This window comes from Dromiciops gliroides, chromosome 5 (genome assembly GCF_019393635.1).
Source record: "Dromiciops gliroides isolate mDroGli1 chromosome 5, mDroGli1.pri, whole genome shotgun sequence".
NCBI classification, from domain to species: Eukaryota; Metazoa; Chordata; class Mammalia; order Microbiotheria; family Microbiotheriidae; genus Dromiciops; species Dromiciops gliroides.
Window position 1 is genome coordinate 130,913,422 of NC_057865.1, and position 26,929 is coordinate 130,940,350.

Below are 26,929 nucleotides of genomic sequence, written 5' to 3' on the forward strand. Positions count from 1 at the left end.
GTTTGTGGTGCAGGGGATAGAGTACTGGGCCTGGAGTCACAAAGACCTGAGTTCACATTTGGCTTTAGATACTTTCTCACTGTGTGACCCTGGGCAAGTCACTTAACCTCTGTTTGCCTCAGTTTCCTCGACTATAAAATGGAAATAATAATAGCACCTAACTCACAGGGTTGTTTGTCAGGATCAAATGAGATGTTTCTTAAAGCACTTAGAACAGTGTCTGGCATATTGTAGGTGCTATATAAATTATTCCCTCTTCCCTTCCAGTTGGGTCAAAATACTTTGAATCTATTTGTAGATTACCTTGACATTTTTAGGTATTTTCATATTCGTGTTCTTCAATATTAATAGCATTCCTGTGGGGGTGGGAATAAAGAGTTTTTAAATTGTATGCCTTATTTAATATTGTGTACTTGATTCTAATATGAGCATTGAAAGGAATAGGATTACAGGAGAGGTTTATTCTTGGGGGTATATGAGCTATATTACATTGTTTGTAGACACTGGACCTGTAGTGTATGTGAATTTGTGGTGTATCAGAGTTTAGTAGACCAGGATTCTATTAATGTTCCATCTTATTGTTAGGGTGCTAGTTACAAAAGGGTATTTTTATTACCCTTGATCACATAATATAGGAATAATTAGATCAGATGCCTTGATCTTCAATACAATCAGAATCCTGGCAGTAAATAATATTTATTTGTCATTTCTTTAATCCAACAGACATTTATTAATTGCCCGTTCTGTGTAAAGCATAGTGCTAGGTGCTGAGGGTACAAAGACCATAACTGAAAATAGTCTCTGCCCTCACAGAACTTATAGTCTTCTGAAAGATATAACATAAACAAGGAAGTAAAGCCAATGTATATGCAAAAGGATTTCAAGAGAGAATGTAAATAACTGGAGAGAATAGGCAAGGGTTTGGGTAAGAGGTGGCCCCCTGGGAAAGCAGTGATTCTCTGAGGCTGAGGTGAGAAGGAATTATATTCCGGACCTTGGTAAGATCATTTAGGGATGGACATGGAGGAGGGATTGTTTTAATGTCATGTACATAGAGCAGCTAGTAGTGGGCTGGTTCTGCTGGAATGGACAATATGAGAAGCAAGTGTATTGGTAAGATGGAGCATTTGGTTTATGAAGCTTTGAGAAACAAGTACAATTAACTCAAATCTTTAAAAGAGGCAGAAGCACCATAAACATGCACTCTAAACAATGTATAAATAATGGCTCCTTCTCTCAGCTCAATGACAAAAACAACTATCTTTCTTTTATTATGGTCATTAGGTTGAAGTTATTGGATCAGAGTTAAAAGATTTTCCAAAGAAATGGACTCTTGTGAAATACATCCTGTCTCTATCTGTCAGAAACCTTAGTCTCCTGATTTCAGCTATTTTCACATTTGTAGGGCAAGGCTCTAAGGTTGATTTGGAAATAGATGATCACTAAGGCTACACATTCTTTTTGTTTTTTGCCCAAAGCACTTATTTTCCTCTTCCCATTTTCTCCGAATAGCTATTGTTGATCTAAGATCAATTAAAAAATGACCCAAACTTATCTCTAAGAACATTAACAACAATTAGCCACTCCCTAACGAGTAGTAGCCTGTGCTCCTCTTTACTTAATATTTCCTTGCTATAGGATTGTGTGGTGCAAAGAGTGCTAGGATTAGAGGACCTAGGTGTAAATCCTGGCTCTGGTTCCTATTACTGTTATGACCTTGGTCAAGTCCTATAACTTGTCTGTGAACTTAAGTCTGCATGGGATCATGGATTGATTTGGTTCATTATAACACTTTTTACAATTCATATATAATGATCCTATGATGGAAGTATAGTTTTATGTATAAGATGGCAGGAAAGAATGCAGAAAGATACTAAGGTTAGATCAGAAGCCACTTTGGAGGGAGAGGACCTTATACCTTGTTCGGCCATAGCACAATGCTGTATTTTAGAGCAATCAGTTGTTGGTTGATGGAGACACTCTCTTGGAAACTTAATAGCTCTGTTTATTCCTGTTCTTAAAAATCTTATGTAAGAGCATAAGAGCATAAATGGAATGAATTTGATGACCTGAAAGATGGTTCCTGCAGAGAAGATACACTAACTAGTCCCATTAGAATAGGCAGCTAGATGGTACAGTGGGTAGTGTGTTGGACCCACAGTCAGGAAGACCTGAGTTCAAATCCCACCTTAGACATTTGATAGCCCTGTGAGTTTGGGACAGTTACTTAACCTCTGTTTCAGTTTCCTCACCTGTAAAAAGAAAATAATAATAGCATTATAAACTCTGTAAAGCACTTTGAAAACTTTAAGATGCTATACAAATACTAGCTATGATTACTATTGTTGGTGTTAAAAATGTTTGCCACTTTTAGACAATATGTGGGTAGAAAACAAACTCATAAGGCATTACAAATGAGGGAGTATTTATTGGTTCTGTGAAAGGATCTGCTCCAAGGCTTTAAAAAAGAGATCTGATTTACAAATATTAACATTAGACACAGCTCTACAGGAATACATATATTGTACAGTTAGGTAGCAGGTTCTTTTCAGGTGGTGGAAGATCCAGGGATTGAAGAAATAACTTGAGGTTATTTCTTCATTACATTCATAACATTGGGTTCATTCTGGAAATCAAACTCAATCCTCCCTGGAATGAAATGTGCCTGATCTCTATGTACTTTACCCTACTCTTCCTCCCTCTTCTAACAAGACAGTTTGGCAAATCACTTAGTCTTTAAGAGATTTAGTTTCTTCATTTGTAAAAATGGGGTTAATAATACTTGCAAAATTTGCCTCACAGGGTCGTTGTGAGGAAATGACTTTGTAAGTCTTAATTAAAGTGATGTGAGAATGTGAGTTACTATAGTTAGACTCAATGAGCTTGAGCATTAGCCTGTGCTCTGGGACCCTTGAATGTGCCTGAGTGGTGGAAGTATGCTGATGTTGTCCAAATAATTCCACTTGGAAAATATTGTCCATATGCTGGGGAAGCTCCTTGGAGGGAGAGGTTTTGATGATGGTTGATGGATTTAAGGGCAGAGATGGAGTTTGGCTGTTGGCCATTCTGTTTCCACCTTCCATTCCTGAAGGATGAGGACTACCCAGCTGCCACTGGGCAAATATCCAAATGCCTGGTGGGATAGTCCAGCCATAGATGTGCCAAACAATTGGAATAAAAATTGCCAGGCTATTTTTATAACATTTGGAGAATGGAAATGTTGAGCTGTGCCACATATTTCTTTTAAAAACAGTATTTTCAACACTTTATTTCTTCTTTGCAGAAAAAAGAATTTGATGTGGACACACTCAGTAAGCCAGAGCTGCGAATGCTCCTCAGTGTAATGGAAGGAGAACTGGAAGCTAGAGACCTTGTCATAGAGGCCCTGAGGGTAAGTTACTTTTCAGATTTCATTGCCATGTTAAAATCTAGTTATAATTAGTCTTTCCATCAAGGGCTATCCCCCAAGGTTCTTTGATTTGTACTTGTTCAAGCAGCTCCAAGTGTCATGTTCCATCCACAGTGGTGGGGTGTTGTGGGTTTGTGGGTTTTTTTTGGCAGGGCAGTGAGGGTTAAGTGACTTGCCTAGGGTCACACAGCTAATAAGTGTCAAGTGTCTGAGTCCAGATTTGAACTCAGGTCCTCCTGAATTCAGGGCTGGTGCTTTATCCACTGTACCACCTAGCTGCCCCCGCGGGTTTTTTTTGTAAAAAGTTTTATTGATGGCTTTTGTTTTCACATCACATTCATTTCCTAATGTTTCCCTCCCTTATCCTACCCAGTGAACTGCTTCTTGTAACAAAGACTTTTTTTTAAGTCCAGCAAAACCACCCAACACATTCTGATGCATATAAAATGTTCATCTCTTCAGTGAAAGGAACATGGTATGTTTTCTCATCTCTCCTTTAGCCAAGATTGGTCATCATTTTTCTTTCTATTTACATTGTTTTAGTTGTTATATATGGATTTTTTTCTTGGTTTGACTTTTATCGCTCCATATTAGCTTATAAATCTTTCTATGTTTCTCTGAATTCCTTATACTTACTGGTTTTTATTATGGCACAAAAATATTCCATTCTTGTACCCAAAATGCTCTATCCATTCCCAAATGAATAGGCCTCCACTTTGTTTCTAGTTCCTTGGTACCACAAAAAGTTTTGCGGTGAATTCTTTGTCTTTGACCTCCTTGGAATTATACCCCTAGAAATGGCATTGCTCAATCAAAAGGCATGGATACTTTGTACATTTGGGGGGATAATTTGTGGGAAAACGGAATAGCCCCTGAGATGCAATTCCCCTAGAATACTGAGCCTGGGGAGAATGAGTCCTGAAGAAAGCCTCTGCTACAGTGGACAAAGGTGTGAAGGAGAAAGAAAACTGGCTCAGTCACTGTTACCTTCATCAATGCCCCATGTTGCTTATTATTGTTACATTATTATAAGCACATCATAAGTTTTTAAATTGTGCTATTTTACCATTTTGTGACATTATATCTAAACAGAAAGCATTCTGTTTCATAATTCTTTATTTCTTGAGTAATTACTCCCCAAACTTTTTTCTTTTTTGTGAGGCAATTGGGGTTAAGTGACTTGCCCAAGGTCACACAGCTAGTAAGTGTCAAGTGTCTGAGGCTGGATTTGAACTCAGGTCCTCCTGACTCCAAGGCCGGTGCTTTATCCACTGTGCCACCTAAGCTACCCTGTCCCCAAAGTTTTAATTGGCTGCCTCCATCCATGGAACTCTCTCCTTCCTCACATCTGCCTCCTGGTTTCCTTGCATTTCTTCAAGTTTCAGTTGAAGTTTCACTTTTTGAGGGGCAGCTAGGTGGCGAAGTGGATAATGCACCTGTCCTGGATTCAGGAGGACCTGAGTTCAAATCCAACCTCAGACACTTGACACTTACTAGCTGTGTGACCTTGGGCAAGTCACTTGGCCCTCATTGCCCCCTTCAAAAAAAATTTCACCTTTTTCAAGAATCCTTAATGCCTTCCCTCTGAGATTATCTCCAATTTATGCTGTATAGAACCTGTTTGTACACAATTATTTGGAAGGTATTCCACCTTCCACCCCCCTCCCCATTACACTTTGAGCACTTGGAGATCAGAAACTAATTTTTACTCTTTCTTTTCTTTGCATTTATAGCACTTTCTATATTACTTGGCACATAATAAGCACTTAGGAAATACTTGTTGCCTTGGATTTTGTTCCTTTTGTGGCTTAACATGTAAAAGTATATGGGGGGCAGCTAGGTAGCACAGTGGATAAAGCACCAGCCCTGGATTCAGGAGAACCTGAGTTCAAATTTGGCCTCAGACACTTGACACTTACTAGCTGTGTGACCCTGGGCAAGTCACTTAACCCTCATTGCCTCACTCAAAATAACAAAACAAAACAAAAAGTATATAGGGAAGACAGTGTATGTTGTAAACCAAAAATAGGCTTTCTTCTCTAACTAGTAATGAAGGAAGGTAGATGAAAAGATGGGCTAGGTGAGTAGAAAGGTATGGATTGTAGCAAACTTTAGAATATGCCAGCCTCCAACCAGTGGAACATGAAGAAGGCAGGCATGGAATTCTGAGAAAGCAGTACCTCCTGAAATTGGTTGCAGCAAAATCTTCCTTAGAATTGGTGAACTAGGAAGAATGGTGTTTGTAGGAGTCATCCAGTTCAATGAAGGAAAAGAAGCTGCTTCAGGAAAGAGGAACTATACTCAGAGTAGAGATACATGAGTCCAAAGTTACAAGGATTTTTGATAACGTTGAGCATTTACATCATTAGCTTGTGCACTGTGGTGTTCATTTTGTTTTCCATCTCAATGTATAATGATTACTCAGTAAAGATATATTTACTGGAATGCTTAATGTGGGCACAGAACAGAATGATGACCATCCAAACAGCCATCATAGATTAGTTGGAGAAGGTTCAGATGCACAGCTCCCTATGGAGGCTGATTGAATCATTTGTTCTCACCAAACAAAAGTGGAATAATCCATCTGTAGCCTAGTCTTTTCTCTATCCTTTTCACAATTATCCTGGGAGATGCTGTCTACTGTGCAACTTCTTGTGATAACTTATGTCTGGACCTGGCATACAAACCCTGAGGGAACTTAATGGGGTTTGTGTATTCATGCATTTTGTAAGCAATTGCAGGTAATGTTTGGTAGACTTTAAAGGGCAATGTTGTCATATACAAATAGCAGTAGAGGGAAAAGCATGATTAGCATGCTCAGGGATCTAGGAGTTCATCTAGTCTGACCTCTTTGTGTTACAGGGGAGTGGAGACCCAAAGTGATTAAGTAACTTGTGGAGGGTTATATACCTGGTTAGCAACAGGCCTGTGCCTGGAACCTGGGTTAGTTGGATTTTTCCACTGTGCATGCAGCTGCTTCTGAATGATGCTGATTTTTCTGAATAATCTGATTATAGGTACTTAAAATATGCTTATACATTGTGCAGTTTCTCCTCTTTCCATTATATTCTGTTGCTTGATCCTATCAGCTTCCAATGGTTCAACTCTCACTTCTATGGAGAAGACTTCCAAATCTACTTATCCAGCCCTTATCTCTCAACTGAATTCCAGTCTCACATTGCAAATCTTCACCTGGATGTCCTTTCAAACTTAAGTTATCCAAAACAGAGCCCATTATCTTTGTTCCTAAACCATCTCTCTTTCCAACTTCCTTATTTTCTCTCCTACCTTCCAGTCATCCGGGTTTGCAAGCCATGAACTCATCACTTCTTTCTCACATACCCTCCACTCTGTTGCCAAATCTTGTTGATTTTACCTCTCCAACATCTTTTCCCCTCATCCCTTTTTTTTTTTTCACTCACTTGGCCACTGCCCCATCACTCACATGGCCCTTCCCCAGTTCAGACTGTGATTACCAGTCACCTGTACAGCAGCTTCTTAATTGGCCTCCAGTATCTTCTCTTCAATCCACCCTCAGTGGAGATGATAAATTGATCTTCATAAAGAAAGACCTATGTCATTCCCCTACAGACTCAAGGAACTCTAGTGGCTCCCTACTGTCTCTGGGATTAAAAAAATAAACACATCTGTTTAAAATGTAAAGCCCTTCACTGTACTTCTTCATCCTTTCTCTCCAGGCTGCATTCCCCCCTCTTGCCCTGAGTGTTCTAGTCAAACTGGCCCACTGACTGATTTCCATACATGCTGCTCTGTCCCCCACCTGCACCCCTTTACACAGGCTGCCCACTATCCCTAAAATGGTCTCCCTTTCCACTTCTTCCTCTGGGAACTCTGACTTCCCATCAAGGGTCAGCTCAAGTTCCAGTTCCTTCCAGAGACCTTTCCTTTTCCCCTAGTTTTTAAGTATTAGCTTGCCTTCTCCAAAATACTTTGTGTTTTTAGGTGTTAAATAATAAATCTTACCTATTGTATGCATGTATATGCAACATATAGGCATATGTTCTATACATATATATATATAACATAAACAAATACATATGCATATGTGTGTATAAAATTTACATATCTATGAACATCTCCTTTTCTCAAGAATAATGTGAGCTCTTCAAGGGCAAGAACCATCTGCTTTTATATTAATGTCCTTGACACAATGCCTGACAATCAGTAACTAGTAATAAATTCTCATTGATTGATTGATTTTTTAATTTTTTTTTGGTGAGACAATTGGGGTTAAGTGGCTTGCCCTGGGGTCACACAGCTAGTAAGTGTTAAGTGTCTGAGGCCAGATTTGAACTCAGGTCCTCCTGAATCCAGGGCCAGTGCTCTAGCCAGTGCACCATCTAGCTGCCCCTCATTGATTGATTTATAAAGGAAATGCTTATTTAAGATGAGAGGATTTTAGAGGTTGAAAGAACACTAGAGGCATTCAGATCAAACCTTATCTAAAAGCATGTGGGAACTTTATCTTCTCATCAATATTTTGGAAAATATAAGTAACAGTTACAGAAAATTCAGTTTTTTATGACTTAATGACTTTTTTTTTTTCATTAGCAACCAATTCTTTACCATTGAAGGGTACTTGGAGCTAGCAAAAATGCTTGATGTATTTATCATGTATTTATTTTTTAATGGTCCTTTTTCTTTTCTTTTTTTTTGGTGAGGCAATTGGTTAAGTGACTTGCCAAGGGTCACACAGCTAGTAAGTGTCAAGGGTCTGAGGCCTGATTTGAACTCAGTTCCTTCTGAATCCAGGGCCCGTGCTCTATCCACTGTGCCACCTAGCTGCCCCAATGGTCCTTTTTTTTTTTTTTTTTTTTTTTTTGCAGGGCAACAGGGGTTAAGTCACTTGCCCAACAAGCATCATACAGCTAGTAAGTGTCAAGTGTTTGAGGCTGGATTTTGAACTCAGGTACTCCTGAATCCAGGGCCAGTGCTCTATCCATTGCGCCACCTAGTTGCCCCACGATCCTTTTTCTCAAGTAAAGAATGCCATTTAGAAAGTAACTGAAGAAAGAAAGAATGATGTTAATCTTTATTCTTATTTAGCATTTTGAGAAAATAGTTTCTAAAATAAGAATTGAAAAGTCCTGATTTCTGATCAGAATCACCAACCAGCTCTAAAAAGAATTACATATTTTTAAAAATCACTAATAAATTCTCTTTTGATGCACAGACCATTCTGTATTTGTGCAAATAGTGATATTTTCACTCATCAAAATTTAATACTATATTATGAAGTGGGATAGATAAGGAGGAATTAATGGCTAACAATTCAGTCATAGAATATTGCATTAAAGATTCACTTTATTTTATAACAAAAATTGTGTTGATCCCAGTAATGGCATAGATGAAAACTGGGCATTTGTAGTAATGATGATCCTCTCAGAAAATATCAAATTCCAGAATGATAACTAGATTTGTAAGTATAACTTTACTATTTCTGACGTTCTGCTTTCATTACTGCAAGTACTAAAAACGTATCTTACAATCTCTGTTGTGCAATATAGTAGTATGGACCCAGAAGACAAATTTATGGTAAAGCTTTGTTGAAACTTAAATAGATATAACTTATTGCTAAATTGAAATTGTGGTCATTAAATTTTTTATGCATTTAAAACAAATTGTTTTGAATTGATGCTTTACTATTGAGTTAACTCAGATTTAATCACTGGGTTTAGACTGTTTCTCTAAATCAGTGCTTTTAAATTTTCCTGTGAGTACATCTTTTTTTCCTACATGCAAAATCTAAATTGGTTTTTTGTTTGTTTTTTTTGTTTTTGTGGGGCAATCGGGGTCAAGTGACTTGCCCAGGGTCACACAGCTAGTGTCAAGTGTCTGAGGCCAGATTTGAACCCAGGTCCTCCTGAATCCAGGACTTGTGCTTTATCCACTGTGCCACCTAGCTGCCCCAATCTAAATTGTTTTTTTTTAATTTAAACAAAGAAAAAAGATTATGACTTCATTTCAAGGTAATGTCATTCAAAAACATGCACATCTTCAGACTAAATTAATAAATCTGATACATTTTTATGATGTTGACAACACGTTATCATTTTTCCTTGAAGAATATTGCTTGCTTTCTTCAGTTGCATTCTCAAATTTAAACAATTCAAGACTCCTCATGTTATAAGTTTTCACATGTGTTTCAGTAAAAGCAAAATGTATTAGCATTTAAGTAGATATGAAGATCCAGGACACACTTGACTTTCTCATCTTTCACATTACACCTGAAAACTTTTTTAAAAACCCACAAAAATCTTTGTCCTAGGATCTGATAGAAGAGAAAGAGGTCATCCTGGAAAGTTCACTGTATCTCATATAACAGGTGACCTGCAGAGAATGAAATGTTTTCCTATTAGGTCATGCCTCCTGAGTAGCTATAAAATTATACAGCATTCTGTTGTTTTTATTGTTAACCTTTTGGTTAAGTTGCTTACTGAAGTGTGACAGTTCAGCTAAATATGATCCTCTTCATCTGAACCTTAGAATCCCTGTCTTCCTTTAAGGCTCAGCCAATCTGCTGCCTCCAATTGGAAGCTTTTCCCTATCTATTTCCTTGTTAAAGTTCTCTCCCTTTCCCCCATTTATGATGTACAGTCTTGTATATTTTTGTGCTATCCTCATCTTAGTTTCGTCTGCAAAATGGGGATAATAGCACCTGTCTCACAGGATTATTGTGAGGCTCAAAGGAAATAACACATGTAAAACACTCTGAAAAGAGTAAAGCACTATGTGAATTAAATAATATGTTGTTATATTATTATGATATGTTATAATAATTACAATTAATATGATAAATCATTATAAAATCTATTATTGTTATGTTGTTTTATTCTCACAGAAAAATTCAATTAAGCTCCTTAAAGGCAGAAATTCTTTTTTTCATTTTGTTTTTGTTTCCCCAGCACCTCTCAAAGTGCCTCACACACAGTAGTAGATTAACAAGTACTTACTGCCTTGAATTGAGAAATATATAGCCATTTTGTAATGCTGAAATTCTCTTCAGAAGAAATTTTTTGGGTTTTTTTGCTGAGCCTATCTGAATTTACAAAAATGTAAATTGTTTAAGTATGTTTCTCTGCTCTGATAGTCCTTTTGTTCTGTTTTTAAGAAAAGGAAAAGGAGTGTCAAAACTGGCCACTCTATTGTTTCACAGAACAAACTAGCGTTTCACAAAATGTCAGGAGCTGATTTTTGAAAACTGTTTTAAGTTCTGCTCTGCAGCCCATTTGAATATAGGGAGTGAACATTCATTCTGATCCTTCTTCAGCCTTAAGGAATTGGCTTTTGCAAAGTTTGCAAAGCTTAAAGCACTAAATTGTGAAGCAATTATGATTATTATTTTTGCTTTTAGAAGTAAATAATGGGCAGCTAGGTGGTGCATTGGATAAAGCCCTGGATTCAGGAGTACCTGAGTTCAAACCCAGCCTCAGACACTTGACACTTACTAGCTGTGTGACCCTGGGCAAATCACTTAACCCCCATTGCCCCGCAAAAAAGAAAAAAAAAAGAAGTAAATAAGTAACAGGCAGGATACTGGCCACATCTATTCTAGTGAAATGAGACTGATGAGCCCATTAAAATTGATAATTGATCCTGCCATTTTGGGCTCCTTGGTGTAACTCTTGTGATCCTTCTCCACAGCAGCTACAGTAACTGAATTTTACCAGCATTTTCCTTTTGGCCATTAATGACAAATCTCACCATTAGTAGGATGTCTGTGAAGAGAGCAAACTATGGAAATCATTTTTCCCAGCTAGATGACATTTGTTATCTGATATCCTAGAGCCCCTTAGGTACATGAGACATAACTGTAATGACAAATGTCATTCAAACTCACAGTAGTCTTTTGGCTGATGGTAAACCAACCAGCATGTTTCTTGTCATTGTGTAGACTTTAGGAAGGTGTGTCCTTCTATTCAGAAGTCCCCTAGATGGGGGCAGCTAGGTGGCACAGTGATAAAGCACTGGCTTTGGATTCAGGAGGAACTGAGTTCAAATCCAGCCTCAGACACTTGACACTTAACTGTGTGACCCTGGGCAAGTCACTTAACCCTCATTGCCCTGCAAAAAATAATAAATAAATAAAATTTAAAAGTCCCCTACAAATAGGAGCCCCAATAAGAAGATTAGAATCTATTGGTAGAGCTCTAAACCAAGGACCCACTTCCGTGATTCTTTTTTTTTTTCAGTTCTATATTCCCAGTGAGGATTGAAGCATGGCTAGCATGATGCCTCCTCCCCTCTTACACTTTGGGACCTTCACTTTCATTATGCTTCCTTATTTCCAGGTTCTGCTGAAAGGAAAGGTATCTCTTTCTCCCAAAAGCTTTGTCCTGAGGTTTCAGTTCTCTGCTTTCTACTAAGTGGAACTCCTGAGCATCTGAATCCTTTTTCTCAAAATGATCAACAACTCAGAAGGTCCGGAGGGCAATGTCTGTCTAGAAGCAGACCAGAGGGTCTTTTCTCTTTTTCTCTTTTATTCTATTTTTTTCCAAAATATGCTTTGCTAATATTTTTTCCATCAAGGCATTCAGTTGTATGCTCACCTACACTAGACCATAAGATAAGCTAAGGACTCCAACACAATGAAAATGTGGAGGGCATATTTGCAATTGGGTACTGTTAGTCAAATTAAGCCAACTAGCATTTAACATCTACTATGTTCTAGGCACTATGCTAAGCACTGGGGATATAAAGAAAGGCAAAAAATCAGTCCCTTCTCTCAAAGGTCTGAGAATCTGATGCAGGAGACAGCTTGTTGACAACTCTGTACAGACAAAATTTCTATATATCTATATGGTTTCTTGGAGAACAGTCTCTTTAACTTTTATTTTATGTTATTTTGCGGGGCAATGAGGGTTAAGTGACTTGCCCAGGATCACACAGCTAGTAAGTGTTAAGTGTCTGAGGCTAGATTTGAACTCAGGTCCTCCCGACTCCAGGGCCGGTGCTCTATCCACTGCGCCACCTAGCTGCCCCACAAAAAAGATTTATAGCTGCTCTTTTTGTTGTGGCACAGAATTGGAAATTGAGGGGATATCCATCAGTTGGGGGAATGGCTGGACAAGTTGTGGCATATCAATGTAATGGAATACTATTGTGCTATCAGAAATGATGAGTTTTCAGAAAAACCTGGACTTACCTAAATTGATGCTATGTAGTAAGCAGGACCAGAAAAACAGTGTACACAGAAACAGCAACATTGTACAATGATCAACTATGATCAACTTGGCTCTTCTCAGAAATACAAGTCCAAGATTAATTCCAAAAGACTCATGATGGAAAATGCTCTCCACAGCCAGAGAAAAAACTTATGGAATCTGAATGCAGATTGAAGTATACCATTTTCACATTTTGAAGGGGTTTGTGTGTGTTTTTTTTTCCTGTTATGTTTCTTCTTTTACAACATGACTAATGTGGAAATGCTTTACGTGATTGCACATGGATCACCTATATCAGATTGCTTCCTGTCTTAAGTAGGAGGGAAGGAAGGGAGAAAGGAAGAAAAGTTTGGAATTCAAAATCTTATAAAAAATAATCTTGAAAAAAAACATTAAAAAAGAAGAGATTGCATAATTTTAAGGACTTGGATGCTTTTAATCATTGTATTTACAGTACTTGGAGTAATTAGCTCTATCCCAAGGTCAAATGGATAGGCTGTAGGAACCCACATGTCTTGAATCTATTACCTCTTGGTCAGAAAGTGGTTACCATTTTTCACCATGTGATCCTGTAGTGTCATGGTTGGCTATTGTATTGACCAGAAGTCTCAAGTCTTTCAAAGTTGTTTGTATTTACAACATCATTGTCATTGTATAAATTATTCTTCTGGTTCTGCTCACATCCTTCTATATCAGTTTGTACAAGTCTTTCAGGTTTCTCTGAAACTGTCACCAATTCCTATAGTGCAATAGAATTCTAATTACTTTATTACATGATAACTTGTTCATCCATATCCCCTTCAGTTTCTATTTTTGTGCCACTACACAAGAAGCTGCTATAAATACTTTTGTTCATGTGAATCCTTTTCCTCTTCCTTTGATTGCTTTGTGATATGGGCTTACTAGGAGTACTGCTGAGTCGAAGAATGATGCACAGTTAGAAGCTTCTTGGGCATGGTACCAGATTGCTTTCCAGAATGGCTCTACCAATTTATAGCTCCACCATTAGTACATTAATAGGCCTGTTTTCCTACAGGCCCTTCATCATTTGTCATTTTCCTTTTTTGTTAACTTTGCCAATCTGATGAATATGATTTAAAACCTCAGAATTTGCTTTTCTTTATTAGTAATTTGAAGCATTTTTTAAATGTCACTATTGTTAGCTTGGATTTCTTCCTTGGAAAACTGCTTATTCATATCCTTTCACCATTTATCAGTTGGGGAATGACTATTAGTGTTACACATTTGAATCAATTGCTTATATATCATGGAAATGAGTCTCTTATCAGAAAATTTTATCATAAATTATACAATGTTAATTTTCTGTTTTTGTTCTTTTTTCATTTTACATTGTAGTTTTTATGCTTATATATTTTTGGTTCTACTTAATTTACTTGCATCAATTAATGTTGGTTTTTAAATTTTTCATATTAATCATTTCTTATAGCACAGTAATATCCTATTGGGTCCATAGGCCACAGTTTGTTTAGCCATTCCACAATTGATTGTCATATATTTTGCTTCCAGATCTTTGTTACCACAAAAAGTGATTCCATGAATTCCATTGTGTATTTGGGGCTTTTCTTTTTGTCTTTCATCTTCTCCAGTTAAATGCCTAGCATTTGGATTATCTTCTTCAAAGTATGTGGATATTTTAGTAACTTTTAACAGCATAACTATACATTTTTTTTCAGAATTGTTGGGCCAGCTAGGTGGCACAGTGGATAGAGCACTGGCCCTGGATTCAGGAGGACCTGAGTTCAAATCCAGCCTCAGACACTTTACACTTATTAGCTGTATGACCCTAGGCAAGTCATTTAACCCCAATTGCCTCACCAAAAAAACCAAAAAATACCAAACAGAATTGTTAGACTTATTCACAGCTGCACCAAGAAGCCACCACCTTACTTATTCTTTGCTCAGCCCTTTCAATATTAGCTTTTCTATCATTTATCATCTTTGCTACTTTGATGGTTGTGTGGTAAAAACTTAGAGTTAGTTTTGATTTTCTATCTCTTTCATTATTAGTGGTTTGGAGCATCATTTCACATGGCTGTGTTTGCATTTTCTCTCTCTTTAACAAATTTTACTGATCTTTTTTTATGTGTCATTTCCAAATATACTTCTCTTACCTATCTGCTCCCTACCCGCATTAAACCCTCCTTTGAAAAAAAAGAAAAGGAAAAAAATGTTAAATAGGTCTGATAAAAAGAGTTTCATTTTGAGAATTATTTGTTCATGGTTTTTTTACCCTACTCATTGAGATATGAATCTTTGTCTTACATGTTTGTGTTAGATTCTCATATATATACACACACACACACATACATATATATGTATGTATGTATACACACATATGTTTGATTTTAGACCCTTATCATAGGTATTTAGCACAAAGATTTTTCCCCAAGTGACATCTTCCTTTTTTTATTCTAGATGCCTTTATTTTATTTATGTGAAACCTTTCACTTTATAAATTATCTATGTATTTCTTTTTTTACTTGAAACATATGCTATCTCTTTTTTTTTTTGCCTAATTGCTGAAGGCTTAAGGGGTAACTTTGTCATGAACTTCAATAGTAATTCTTGAAAAAATAGAATATTTATGAAAAATATATTTCTTCCTATTTAAATAAAATAAAGTCTTAATAAGGAGCTAGAAGAAAATCAATGATCAATTCTATAAATGTTCATTTTCAATTGAAATAGCTAGTAAGAGAAAATTGTTTCCTGAGTTTTTGTATTCCACTTAGTTTGCTATGACAAAGTACAGAATCAGTAATAAAAAGGACTATTCAGCTTATGACTAAATGTAATGAAATCTAAAACATTTAGAATTTATATAATGTTTAAAAGTTGTTATCCTATCACAAAGTAAACTTTTATTTTAAAATCATATGGAAAGTGCTATAGAGATTCATCATGTCCTTTTTCCTTCCGCTCAAGTTAATTTCTTTATGTTAATGTAAGCCCTTCAACTCAAGAGTTTCATACTTTTTTTTTTTTGGGGGGGTGAGGCAATTGGGGTTAAGTGACTTGCCCAAGGTCACAGAGTCAGTAAGTGTTAAGTGTCTGAGGCCGGATTTGAACTCAGGTCCTCCTGAATCCAAGGCCAGTGCTCTATCCACTGTGCCAACTAGCTGCCCCCCCCCCACTTTGCAAATGTTAAAGTACTATGTATATGCTAGCTATTGTTTATAATAGAAGAAAAGTGAAAGCTACCTAAATGTCCAACAAAAAGGATAATGGTCTAAATAAATTGTGGTACATTGTTTGAGTCATTTTAAAAAATCAGGAAAGACCTTTATGATATAATACCCAAATGGTTCTGTCACCTCATCAATCTGGATATACTCTAATAAGTGGATTACAACCCATCTATGCCTGTCTATGCTGTTTGACTTTTGACCCATGAATCCCTACACTATAGGCACTTAATGTGCTGAGAACCTTTTTTTCCTGACATGAAGAGGATGCCATTGTAGTACTCAGGATCCCTTGATTATCTCTTACTTTTGCCATTTTACCAACCCATCATCCTTTTTACTCAACCTTTTCTCCAGTGATATCCTTTATTCTAGTTCATATTTGAAATTTTATTTATAGAGATAGAGATAGAGAGACATATACTATGTGTGTGCATTACATATAAGAACCTTATCTGCATTATATGTATGATTATATAAAATGTTACATATATACATACATATATGCATATACACATAGACACATTCACATGTATCTATTATACTCTAGTCACACCCATCATGTACTTCTCCATTACCCTCTGGATCCCAGGATCATAGCTGTAGAGCTGGAAGTGTTCCAAGAGATCATCAGGTCTAACACTCTTATTTTGCAAATGAAGAGACTGAGGCTGGGAGTGAGTAAATAACTTTCCCAGGGTCACATAGCTAGTAAATAACTGAGGGACCATTTGAACTTAGATCTTTCTGACAACAAATCAAGTGCCTTATTTATTGTTGCACGCTGTGATACTTACAGACTATAGTATATCATGACTCACAACCATAAAAACAGTAGAAGGATGTTGGTTTTTAAAAAGATGGGCATTTGTTTCTAGGAGAAAGATTGAAGTCGTTAAAAGAGCTTTACAATTTCTGAAAAGGACAAAGTACTCATTATAACTACAGTCATCAAGGAGGAAAAGTGAAAGAGGATGAATGGATAAACAACAATACCAATGAAGACCTAGAGGGAGTGACTGAAAAGATAAATGTTATGTATTAAAATTTAAATATATTTGCTAAGCAAATTTACTTGTATCCATGTTGAAAATCAGGTTTAAAATAAATAGTTATTGTTTTGCAACAGCTTAAATTTAATCACTAAGTTCATTTCTCATCTTATTTCAAGTCTGGTGTGTTGAAATAGTAAAAGTAGGACATTTGTAGTTTTAGAATAGCCTAAGATCAAAAAACATAACTCAGTGACAGCTGAAGCTATTCTATTCTAATAGCCCCATGATGGCACATTTTAAATGGATAGCTACATTGCTGAAGTTCACCTAATTACTTCTTGTTTAAACAAAAGATAGGATCTAACACTGTGTAGGACTCTGGCAGTCCAAAGGCAAATAAAGAAGAACTTTAAAGAGAACTCAGTAAATAGAGAAACAATGACTCTAGAAAGTCAAGGACTATGCATGCCTTCCAGATTCTAAAGGTTCTCGAACTTAATCCTCTTTTTTGTAGTCCATTAAAATTTGGCATCTGCATTGACACATAGTGGCTATAGATGGGCATTCAGCATTGACCTTTGTGACAGGCATGAAATAGTCCAGGGCCTAAATGCAATAGGAGTAAAAGCTATTGAAATTCAGACAGCTGACTCCAGTTTGCCATCTACCACTTTGCCTTCCTTTTTTCCTTTTTGGCTTGTCCCTCATGGAAATCTGTTTGTTTGTTGGGAGACTCTTGAGTTTGATGGCTTCTGCTAGGTTGCTTGCTACTAAGATGTTATTTTACCCAAGATGATAAGGCTGTCTGTCTTGGATGAAAGGAGGTACCAGTGGTAAATGATAGGACTAGTGACATTTTAAGATAGTCTATCAAATTTTGGTGGGCTAAACTAATTTTGAATTTTTTTCACATGGTGATAGGGAAGATTTGATTAAGGCAGGGGAGGAGGGGAAGGCAGGTCTTACTCTGTTTTTGCTAGAATTTCTTTACTTCTTCATCATTGGTAACCAATGTTGGCACATAGGCCAAAATTATTTCCTTTTTCCCCCCAATACTTATCATGAACACTACAGCACAAGATGACAAAATGTCCAGTGAAATAGTATTTATTGTTGGATCTATGATAAAAAAAAATCCCCTTTATTTGCCTTCTCCAAGAAGAACTTGTGGGCCATTCTTCCACTTAACTATAACTTTTTCTCTCCTAGTTTAATATTTGGCAAGAATATCAAGATTGGTGTGATTCATTTCTTCTAATTGTATCAATGCTAATTTGTTGTTAGACTAATAGCTAAGTTAAAGTATATAGATAGTTGAAAAACTATTCTTAGTACCTTCTATACCCATTTTTGACATTCTGAAACTATAGAAATGGAAGTGGTCTGCATCTTTCTTTATTCACGAGTTGTCATGGCCAAAGAACTCATCACTAAGTGGCCAGCCTAGTGTGCTAAACCTTTTTTATATTTGTCTGGGTGTTGATTTCCATCACTATTAAGAACAGTGAATGGGGCTTCTACATATGGAAAGCAGATGTAGTCAGTGCTTTACTCAAAGCCCTAGTGTAGGAAAACATGCTGGACTTGTTCTTCCCTGCATAACCTTCAAGAGCTAAGGGTCACTCCCATGGTAGTGATGTTTCAGAATAGGGTTTTGATGCTTGGTGACTTCAGTACAAAGGTGGGCATGAAGGCAAAAAAAAAGTTGGAAAATATGGTTTAGGGCTAGGAATAGGAAAGGTTGGAAAATGTAATTCAGGAGTAAGAAATTGGAAAAGCCAAAGGCTTATACACTGAACAAAAGTTTCATGCATATATACTGTTAACATTTTCTTCAAGAAAAGAGTTGTGATATGCTGAACATGGCGAGCACCAAATATCTGAAAAAGAAAAAAAGTATATTCTAATTGTCCAAAATTACTATTGTGAGAGACATTCCTGAATTGTTCGACAACTTGTTAGAATAAAGATCAGAATTAATGCTGAGCAATCAATCAATAAATGTTTACGAAGCACCTATGTGCCAGGTACTATGCTAAGAAGAGAAAACAAAAATGAGAAAATATATGGTGTGGATTTAAAGCAACTCCAGTCCAACATATTTAATTTTTTATGAAAACTGGAAATGCATAGATGAACGGACATTGACACTGATTATAACAATTTCCTGAAGTTGAACAGATATAGATTGATAGCAAAGGGGAAAGATCCAAATAATTACCTCATCACAGAACAATTGATCTCTAGCAGAGATGGCAGTTATTCAGTTGTTTTTCAGTCATGTCCAATTCTTCATGACTCCATTTGGGGTTTTCTTGGCAAAGATACTGGAGTGGTTTGCCATTTCCTTATTGAGATTATTTTACAGATGAGGAACTTAGGCAAACAGGATCTGCCCAGGGTCACACAGCTAGGCCACATTTGAACTGATGAAGATGAGTCTTCCTGATTGCAAGCTCAGTGCTCTATCCTAGCTGCCCCAAATGGCAGGTAAAGGCAAAAACCAACTAATAGAGGATAGTAGATGAAACATTGTGTGGGGAAAAAACCAAACATATTTAAAGAAAGGTTGGGAAGACACCCAATAAAGCCAAGTCATCTAAAGGACATTTAAAGATGAAACTGGAAAAAAGACAGCAAATAGACCAAAAACCGATATGATCTATAAAGATGTTTATAAAAACATTTAACTTTTAAATACAGTGGGGCCTCTCCATGTGTATTTCTGGATGTGCTACTTGAAGAAGTAGAAATGACACTATAGAAAACAAATGAGGAAAGTGGTTGAACTAGGCCAAGTATATATGCAGAGGAGTTTGGTGCCAGAGACAACACAATTTTGAGATCATTGAGGTTTTGAGTCTCTAATTCTAGAGAAGGGGAGAGGACACCAAAGGCATTAAAAAGTTTCAAACTTTATTCCTTTCCCCGAAATAAAAATAGTGACCAAGAGGATAGTAGTCATTATTTAGCCATATGCTTAGTTTCCCATCTGTATAAACCTATTATGATGCCAAGTTACATTCATATTTAAATATCCCATGATGGGACTGAACCAGATAACTTTTAAGGGCTATTCTATAACTCAGTCTATGATCTTACTGCTATTTTTATATCACCCAGAATTATCACAATGAATTCTTGAACAATTTGGTATAAACTTGTAAAATGTAATTTTATATGGGTAATTTAATCTACTAGGATGCTCCTTTCATATACAGTCTGTTCCAGCTAAAGGGGGATGGGGACAGACAGTACAAAAGATAATTCAAAATGGCATATAGTCTAAAATGTCATTTTAATGTAGCTTTAAAAGTGTTCTTTATGTTTAACATTGGTTATGGATGAGTTTGAAATCCATTATCATAATAAATAGAAGCATCAATATCTTTAGTTTTCTGCCTTCCTTTCCCACTCTGTGCTCCACACCTATTTTATTTTATTATGGAAGAAGTAGATTGCTCCTTTATATGAGGAGAAGGGCATGTGTAGTACATGCCTGTAATTGCAGCTACTGGAGAAACTGAGGTTGGCAGATCTCCTAAGTCTGGGGGTGCTGAACTATACTGGACTGTCCTAACCCAGTATCCACACTAAGTGAAGTGCCAATATAGTGGGGGTCAGGAGTAGCGAGGCTGCCTAGAGTGGTGAAATAACTCCAGTCAGAGTTCCCATGCCAATCAGCAGTAGGATTGGACAGGTGAAGAGCCCTTGCATTTCCAGGCTGCGAGACACTGTGGGAGGCCCAGGATTTATTATGATTTTTTTTAATCAATTTTTTTTGTTGTTGTTTTCAGCTCCAATTTTCTCCTTTTCCCCCCAATCCTCCTTCCATTGAGAAAGAAAGTAAAATTTAAAATCTATTACAAATGTGTAAAGCAAATTTGGACCAGTTTTTAAAATTGTGTGTGTGTGTGTGTGTGAGAGAGAGAGAGAGAGAGAGAGGGAGAGAGAGAGAGAGAGAGAACGAGAACACACATGACAGCTAGATGGTATAGTGGATAGAGTACCAGGTCTGGAGTCTGAAAGACTCCTCTCCCTGAGTTCATGTACTAGCTGTTTGACCCTGGGCAAGTGCTTTAACCCTGTTTGCCACACTTTCCTCATCTGTAAAATGAGCTCGAGAAGGAAATGGCAAACCACTAAATTATCTGTGCCAAGAAAGCCCCAGATGAGGTCACAAAGAGTTAGACATACTCGAAACAACTGACTGAACAACATGTGTGTCTGTGTATAAATGTGTTGATGTGAGTGCCAGTTTGTGTAGCATGAAATATGTGTATTTTTTAATACAAGAAAATGTCTCTATCTTGAAACATAAGGTGAGTAGCTGTTGAATTACTGGATTCTACCTATAATTCCGAGGTTTATTAGACGTAGTCCTAATAATGAAAGATTGTAAGTAGTGTCTGTGGACTGGGTTTCTGTTTATGTAGAATCAAAAAAAGTAGCCAGTAGAATAGGAGGCCAGAAACAAAGAAAACTCCCAAGCAGTGGCATTGCAGAAGGAGGAATGAGGATCGTGAGGCTGTGGTCATCTCCAGAGTCCTACATGGAGGTCATTAGTTCTATGAAAGTGAGAGATTGCCTATACATTGTTTCTCTGGGAAAACCAGATTAGATGTTCTTTTGAAATGTAGCACTGATTACTTTATTACAGGAATGTAACCACAGTAAATATTTGTTTGGGCTGCCTCTATAGGATACTTTGTATGGTGTATCCTTCATTTCTTTACTTTTTGTTCCATCTGAACATTTTCAGTGAGCAGTATCAAATTCCTTAGAAAATCTGTACCAAATTGCAAAGAGAAATTTCTCTGTCAAGACATATAGGATTTTTCACTTATACTTGCATCAGAATATACCGATAAGGTGAACTTCTAAAATACACATAATATGGCAGTGCATGTGGGAAAGAGCACTGGATATGTATAGAACCTGAGAACTGGGATTCAAATCTCATCTCTGACACTTAACCACACAACATGATGCTGAGCAAGTTATTTATTAACCTTTTGGGTCCTCCATTTCTTCATATGTAAAATGAAACTGTTGGAACTAGATGATCTTCAAGGTCCCTTAAACTGAAAAATCCTCTGAACTAAAAATTTGACTTTCACAATCTTTTCCCCACATTGTTTCCCCTCTAGGAATTCCCCTAGGAATTGCTTTGTTATGCCCTACCCAAATGAATGTGACCCTTGCTTTTGTTTGTTTGGTTTTTGTTTTGTATTAAATAAAAGAAAACAACAACAAGGAATCCTGAGAGGTCATCTTTTTTTGGGGGGGGGGGCAATGAGGGTTAAGTGACTTGCCCAGGGTCACACAGCTAGTAAGTGTTAAGTGTCTGAGGTCAAATTTGAATTCAGGTCCTCCTGAATCCAGGGCTGATGCTTTATCCAATGCGCCACCTAGCTGCGCCTGAGAGGTAGTCTTTGAATCTTTATAAGAGGCAAATATAACTACCAGAAAAACACCTGCAGAGACTAAGAGGAATCATTTGCATGTAACTGGACAACATTCCGGGCAGTGGGAGGAGCATCTCCTTACATTTGAACACTGGAGGATAAGATGACCTATTTCTTTCCTTCCTTCCTTCCTTCCTTCCTTCCTTCCTTCCTTCCTTCCTTCCTTCCTTCCTTCCTTCCTTCCTTCCTTCCTTCCTTCCTTCCTTCCTTCCTTCCTTCCTTCCTTCCTTCCTTCCTTCCTTCCTTCCTTTTCTTCCTTTTCTTCCTTTTCTTTTCTTTTTTTTTTAGTGAGGCAATTGGGGGTTAAGTGACTTGCCCAGGGTCACACAGCTAGTAAGTGTTAAGTGTCTGAGGCCGGATTTGAACTCAGGTCCTCCTGACTCCAGGGCCAGTGCTCTATCCACTGTGCCACCTAGCTGCCTCTAGATGACCTATTTCAAAGAACAACTTAGGAAATTTATTTAGGTAATTCTTTTATGAGAATGCCCAGGCAGACATTTAAGGCATTGGATTTTTTTCAGCAGCATTTTAGTGGCTAATTCAATCTATCAGGAAGAATTTGTAAAGCATTGGTGCCAAGCACTGTGCCATATGATGGTAACACAAAGATGATGTAAAAACGAACTTTTTTCCAATGTGGAAAAATTGCAATTTTATCAAGTGTGTGCTCTACTTTCAAAACATTCACTTGTCTTTGTACTATCCAGCTGCATCTATTATGGGCCTGTTTTTTAAAAAATCAATTTATTATAATGTCTTACATGTGGGACGCCTCTGATGTATTTTTTCTAAACCAAAAATGGTTTAAGATAACTCAAGCACCTTCCTTATGATGGTGAGTGTATTGATTTTGGAGAATTATATTTCTTTTAAAAAGATAGTTTATGGTGATGTTTACATAATTGTATATGTATAACCTACATCTGATTGCTTACTGCCTCAGGGAGAGGGGAAAGGAGGGAGGCAAGGAGGAATAGAATATGGAACCCAAAACTTTAAATAAAAATGTTCATTATCAAAAAAGATCCTAAAAAAAAAAAGAGGGGGCAGCTAGGTGCTGCAGTGGATAAAGAAAGCACCAGCCTTGGATTCAGAAGGACCTGAATTCAAATCCAACCTCAGACACTTGGCACTAGCTGTGTGACCCTGGGCAAGTCACTTAACCCTCATTTCCCTGCAAAAAAAAAAAAAGCAGTTTTTGCAATTGCAGAACACTGTAAGCAACCTAAATGTTCAAAAATAGAGGAATAGTTAAATAAAGTATGGTTCACTGATTAAAAAAAAAAAAAGATAGGTGACTCAGAGGATTAGGTGCTGGACTTGGAGTCAGAAAGACCTGAGTTTCATTCCTGTCCCTTGCTAGCTGTGTGAGGCTGGGCAATTCATTTAACCTCTCTCAGCCTCAGTTTCCTCCTCTGTAAAATAAAAAAATCAGTTTTTGTGAAGATTAATAGATAGTACATGCAATGCACTTTGCAAACCTTAAAATGCTAAATCAATGCTAGATATTATTGTTATTGTTCTTATTGTAACTGTTACTATTATTATCCCTTTCAGGAAATGTCCTTTTATGAGAAAGTTGGTGTGTAAATAATAACTGGCCTAACATATACTTTTTGTTTGTTTTTTGAGGCAGTTAAGGTTAAGTGACTTGCCCAGGGTCACACAGCTAGTAAGTGTCAAGGGTCTGAGGCTGGATTTGAACTCGGGTCCTCCTGAATCCAGGGCTGGTGCTTTATTCACTGCACCACCTAGCTGCCCCTAACATATACTTTAGTCAGTACCCAGTTACTACATCTTCCTGGTACATTTGACTACCCCTAAAAAATGACATTGAAGACATTAAATTGTTCGTGGCATATTGTATTATGATGTTACTTTGGGGTTAGGAGTAGTACTTCAAAGTAGCAGTAATTGTTTTTCAGATTCTTAGATTACTTTCTCAGTAAAATAATAGAATTTTAGTATTTTTTAGGTATTGATTTTGGATGACAGCTTTATGACGTACAAATCTTCTAGAGTGGTTTTTACTAATGTTTTTTTTAAAAACGTTCTAGTATGACTGCTTCGGTGATTTGTGTGAAATTTTGAAGTCATAGTTTTACAATAGTTTTGAAATTGCATGGATTCTATAGGAATAAGGTTGTAACTGGTCTTTATGAATGTACAGATAGCTTTCCAGAAACCTTGGGAAATGAGACACTCTAGGTAGCTAGGTATTTCTGCTACCTCACTACCTGACATAACTTAAAAAAAATTTCAATTCTTAAACAGAATATACTGGACATATTTTAGCTCTTTAAAAGTGGTCTATGATTATAATTTTTGTCATTTAGTAGTTTTAGTCACTCATGACCCTCTGTGACCCCATTTGGGGATTTTTTGGCAAAGATACTGGAATGGTTTGTTATTTCCTTCTCCAACTCATTTTACAGATGAGGAAACTGAAACAAATAAGGTTAAGTGACTTGCCCAGGGTGACGCAGCTAGTAAGTGTCTGAGGCCAGATTTGTACTCATGAAGATGAGTCTTCCTGATTCCAAGCCCAGGGCTCTATCCACTCTGCCACCTAGCTGACCTTTTGATTATCATTATAAGCCCCAAATATTATGACATACTGATGGTGAATCCCAAGATAGAGCTAGAGTAGATAAAGGAGTAAATAGTTACTAGCCTAATCAGTAACCTTTCAAACTTGCTTTCTTTCAAGAGCCCTGATGTTAGTTAGCTTGTCTTTTGTCTGTGAGGTAGGTGCTACTGAGACAAAGCAAAATTAAGTGGATTGCCCAGCCTCACACTGCTAGGAAGTGAAAGGATTCAAGCTCAGGTCTTTCTGACTCCAAGTCCAGCACTCATCCTCTGAGCCACCTAACTATCTTTTTATTTTTATTTTTTTAAAATAATTATTTTTATTTGAAATTTTGAGTTCCAAATTTTATCCCTGTTTCCCTTGCCCCCTTCCCTGAGGTGGTAAGCAATCAGATACAGGTCATACATATACAATTATAGAAAACATTTCCATATTAGTCATTTTGTATAAGAAAACTTTTATAAAAGAAAAAATGAAAGCATGTGAAAATAGCCTGTTTCAGTCTATGTTCAATCAATATCAGCTCTTTCTTTGGGGATGGATAGTATACTTCATCATTAGTCCTTTGGGATTATCCTAGATCATTGTATTGCTGAGAGTAGTTAAGTCATTCACAGTTCTTCAAACAATATTACTGTCTCTGCACAGTGTTCTCTTGGTTCTGCTCACTTCACTGTACATAACTAACAATCTTTTTAAAAGAAGCAACAAAGTTCTCCAAAATCAATATACTTTTCATCATAAGAAAGATGCTTGACAACATTATTTTTATTTATTTATTCATTCATTCATTCATTTATTCATTTATTTATCTATCTATCTATCTTTATCTATCTATCTATTTATTTATTTATTTACTTATTTACTTACCTACTTATTTATTTATTTATTTATTTTTGGTGAGGCAATTGGGGTTAAGTGACTTGCCCACGGTCACACAGCTAGCAAATGTTAAGTGTCCGAGGTCAGATTTGAACTCAGGTCCTCCTGAATCCAGGGCCAGTGCTCTATCCACTGCACCACCTAGCTGTCCCTTGACAACATTGTTAATGTGGCAATATGTTTAGCATGATTGTAATATATAACCTAAATCAAATTGCTTCCTGGCTTTGGGATGGGGGAAGGAGAAGAGGAAGGGAGAAAAATGTGGAACTCGAAATCTTACAAAAATAATGTTGAAAACAATCTTTACACATAATTGGAAAAAATACTATTAAAAACCAAAGGATAAAAACAAAGGCACTTGAGCCATCTTAAACCAATTTTTTGTTCAGAAAAAATACATCAGGGGCATCCCACAGGTAAGGCATTATAACAAACTGATTTAGAGAAAACAAACAAACAAAAAACAGAAACCAAAACAGTCCCATAGATACAGGTGGATAGTACAAAGACAAGTGAATGGAAAGCGGAAAATAAAATTACAATTTTTCTAAATTTAAAAAATGACAGTTTTTGCATTATTTTTGTGTTTTCATCCCATGGCATAAATGCTTCCTGAATTAGCTACTACAGCACTACTGAAACATATGCCTTATATGCCTACCTGTAAATTGTATATGTGCCTGTAATTCTGATAAAATACTTTCCTAAATGTATTTCCTAAATTGTTCTTTGAACTAGTTCATCTTACCTTTCAGTGCTCAGGGGTAAGGAGCTCATCTTACATTCTGGAGTGTTCTCTGTGTATACACTAATCTTTTACTGGTGGTGATCGATCTATGCCCTTTTCATAAAGGTTCAATGTAATTTCACATTCTCTGATGCAGTGTGTAAGATAGTTGCCTTTCTACAAAATTAATTAGCATCATACGGGCCAAAGGAGCCTTTTCCCCAAATTGGTTTTTTTGTTCTCCTTTTCACTATTGCCCCCAGTTTTCTTTGCCCATTCAAAATAATACCAAGGATTTGTGCCTCATTTGCAGAGCAAGGCCTATGGCTCTTCCTGGTCAGCTTATTATTTTGTTTTGTGGGGCAATGAGGGTTAAGTGACTTGCCCAGGGTCACACAGCTAGTAAGTGTCAAGTGTCTGAGGCTGGATTTGAACTCAGGTCCTCCAAGGCCAGTGCTTTATCC

At 36.9% G+C, this 26,929-nt stretch overlaps 1 protein-coding gene across 3 annotated transcripts in view; it reads left to right on the forward strand.

The window, feature by feature from the left end:
• The window catches only part of CTTNBP2 (cortactin binding protein 2), a 211,271-nt gene that overhangs the window by 16,971 nt on the left and 167,371 nt on the right, over positions 1-26,929 (forward strand). For all 3 annotated transcript variants that reach the window (XM_043966829.1, XM_043966830.1, XM_043966831.1), the window contains exon 2: positions 3,284-3,391. In XM_043966829.1, the coding sequence (XP_043822764.1) occupies positions 3,284-3,391 (108 nt within the window). The remainder of the gene's footprint in view (positions 1-3,283; positions 3,392-26,929) is intronic.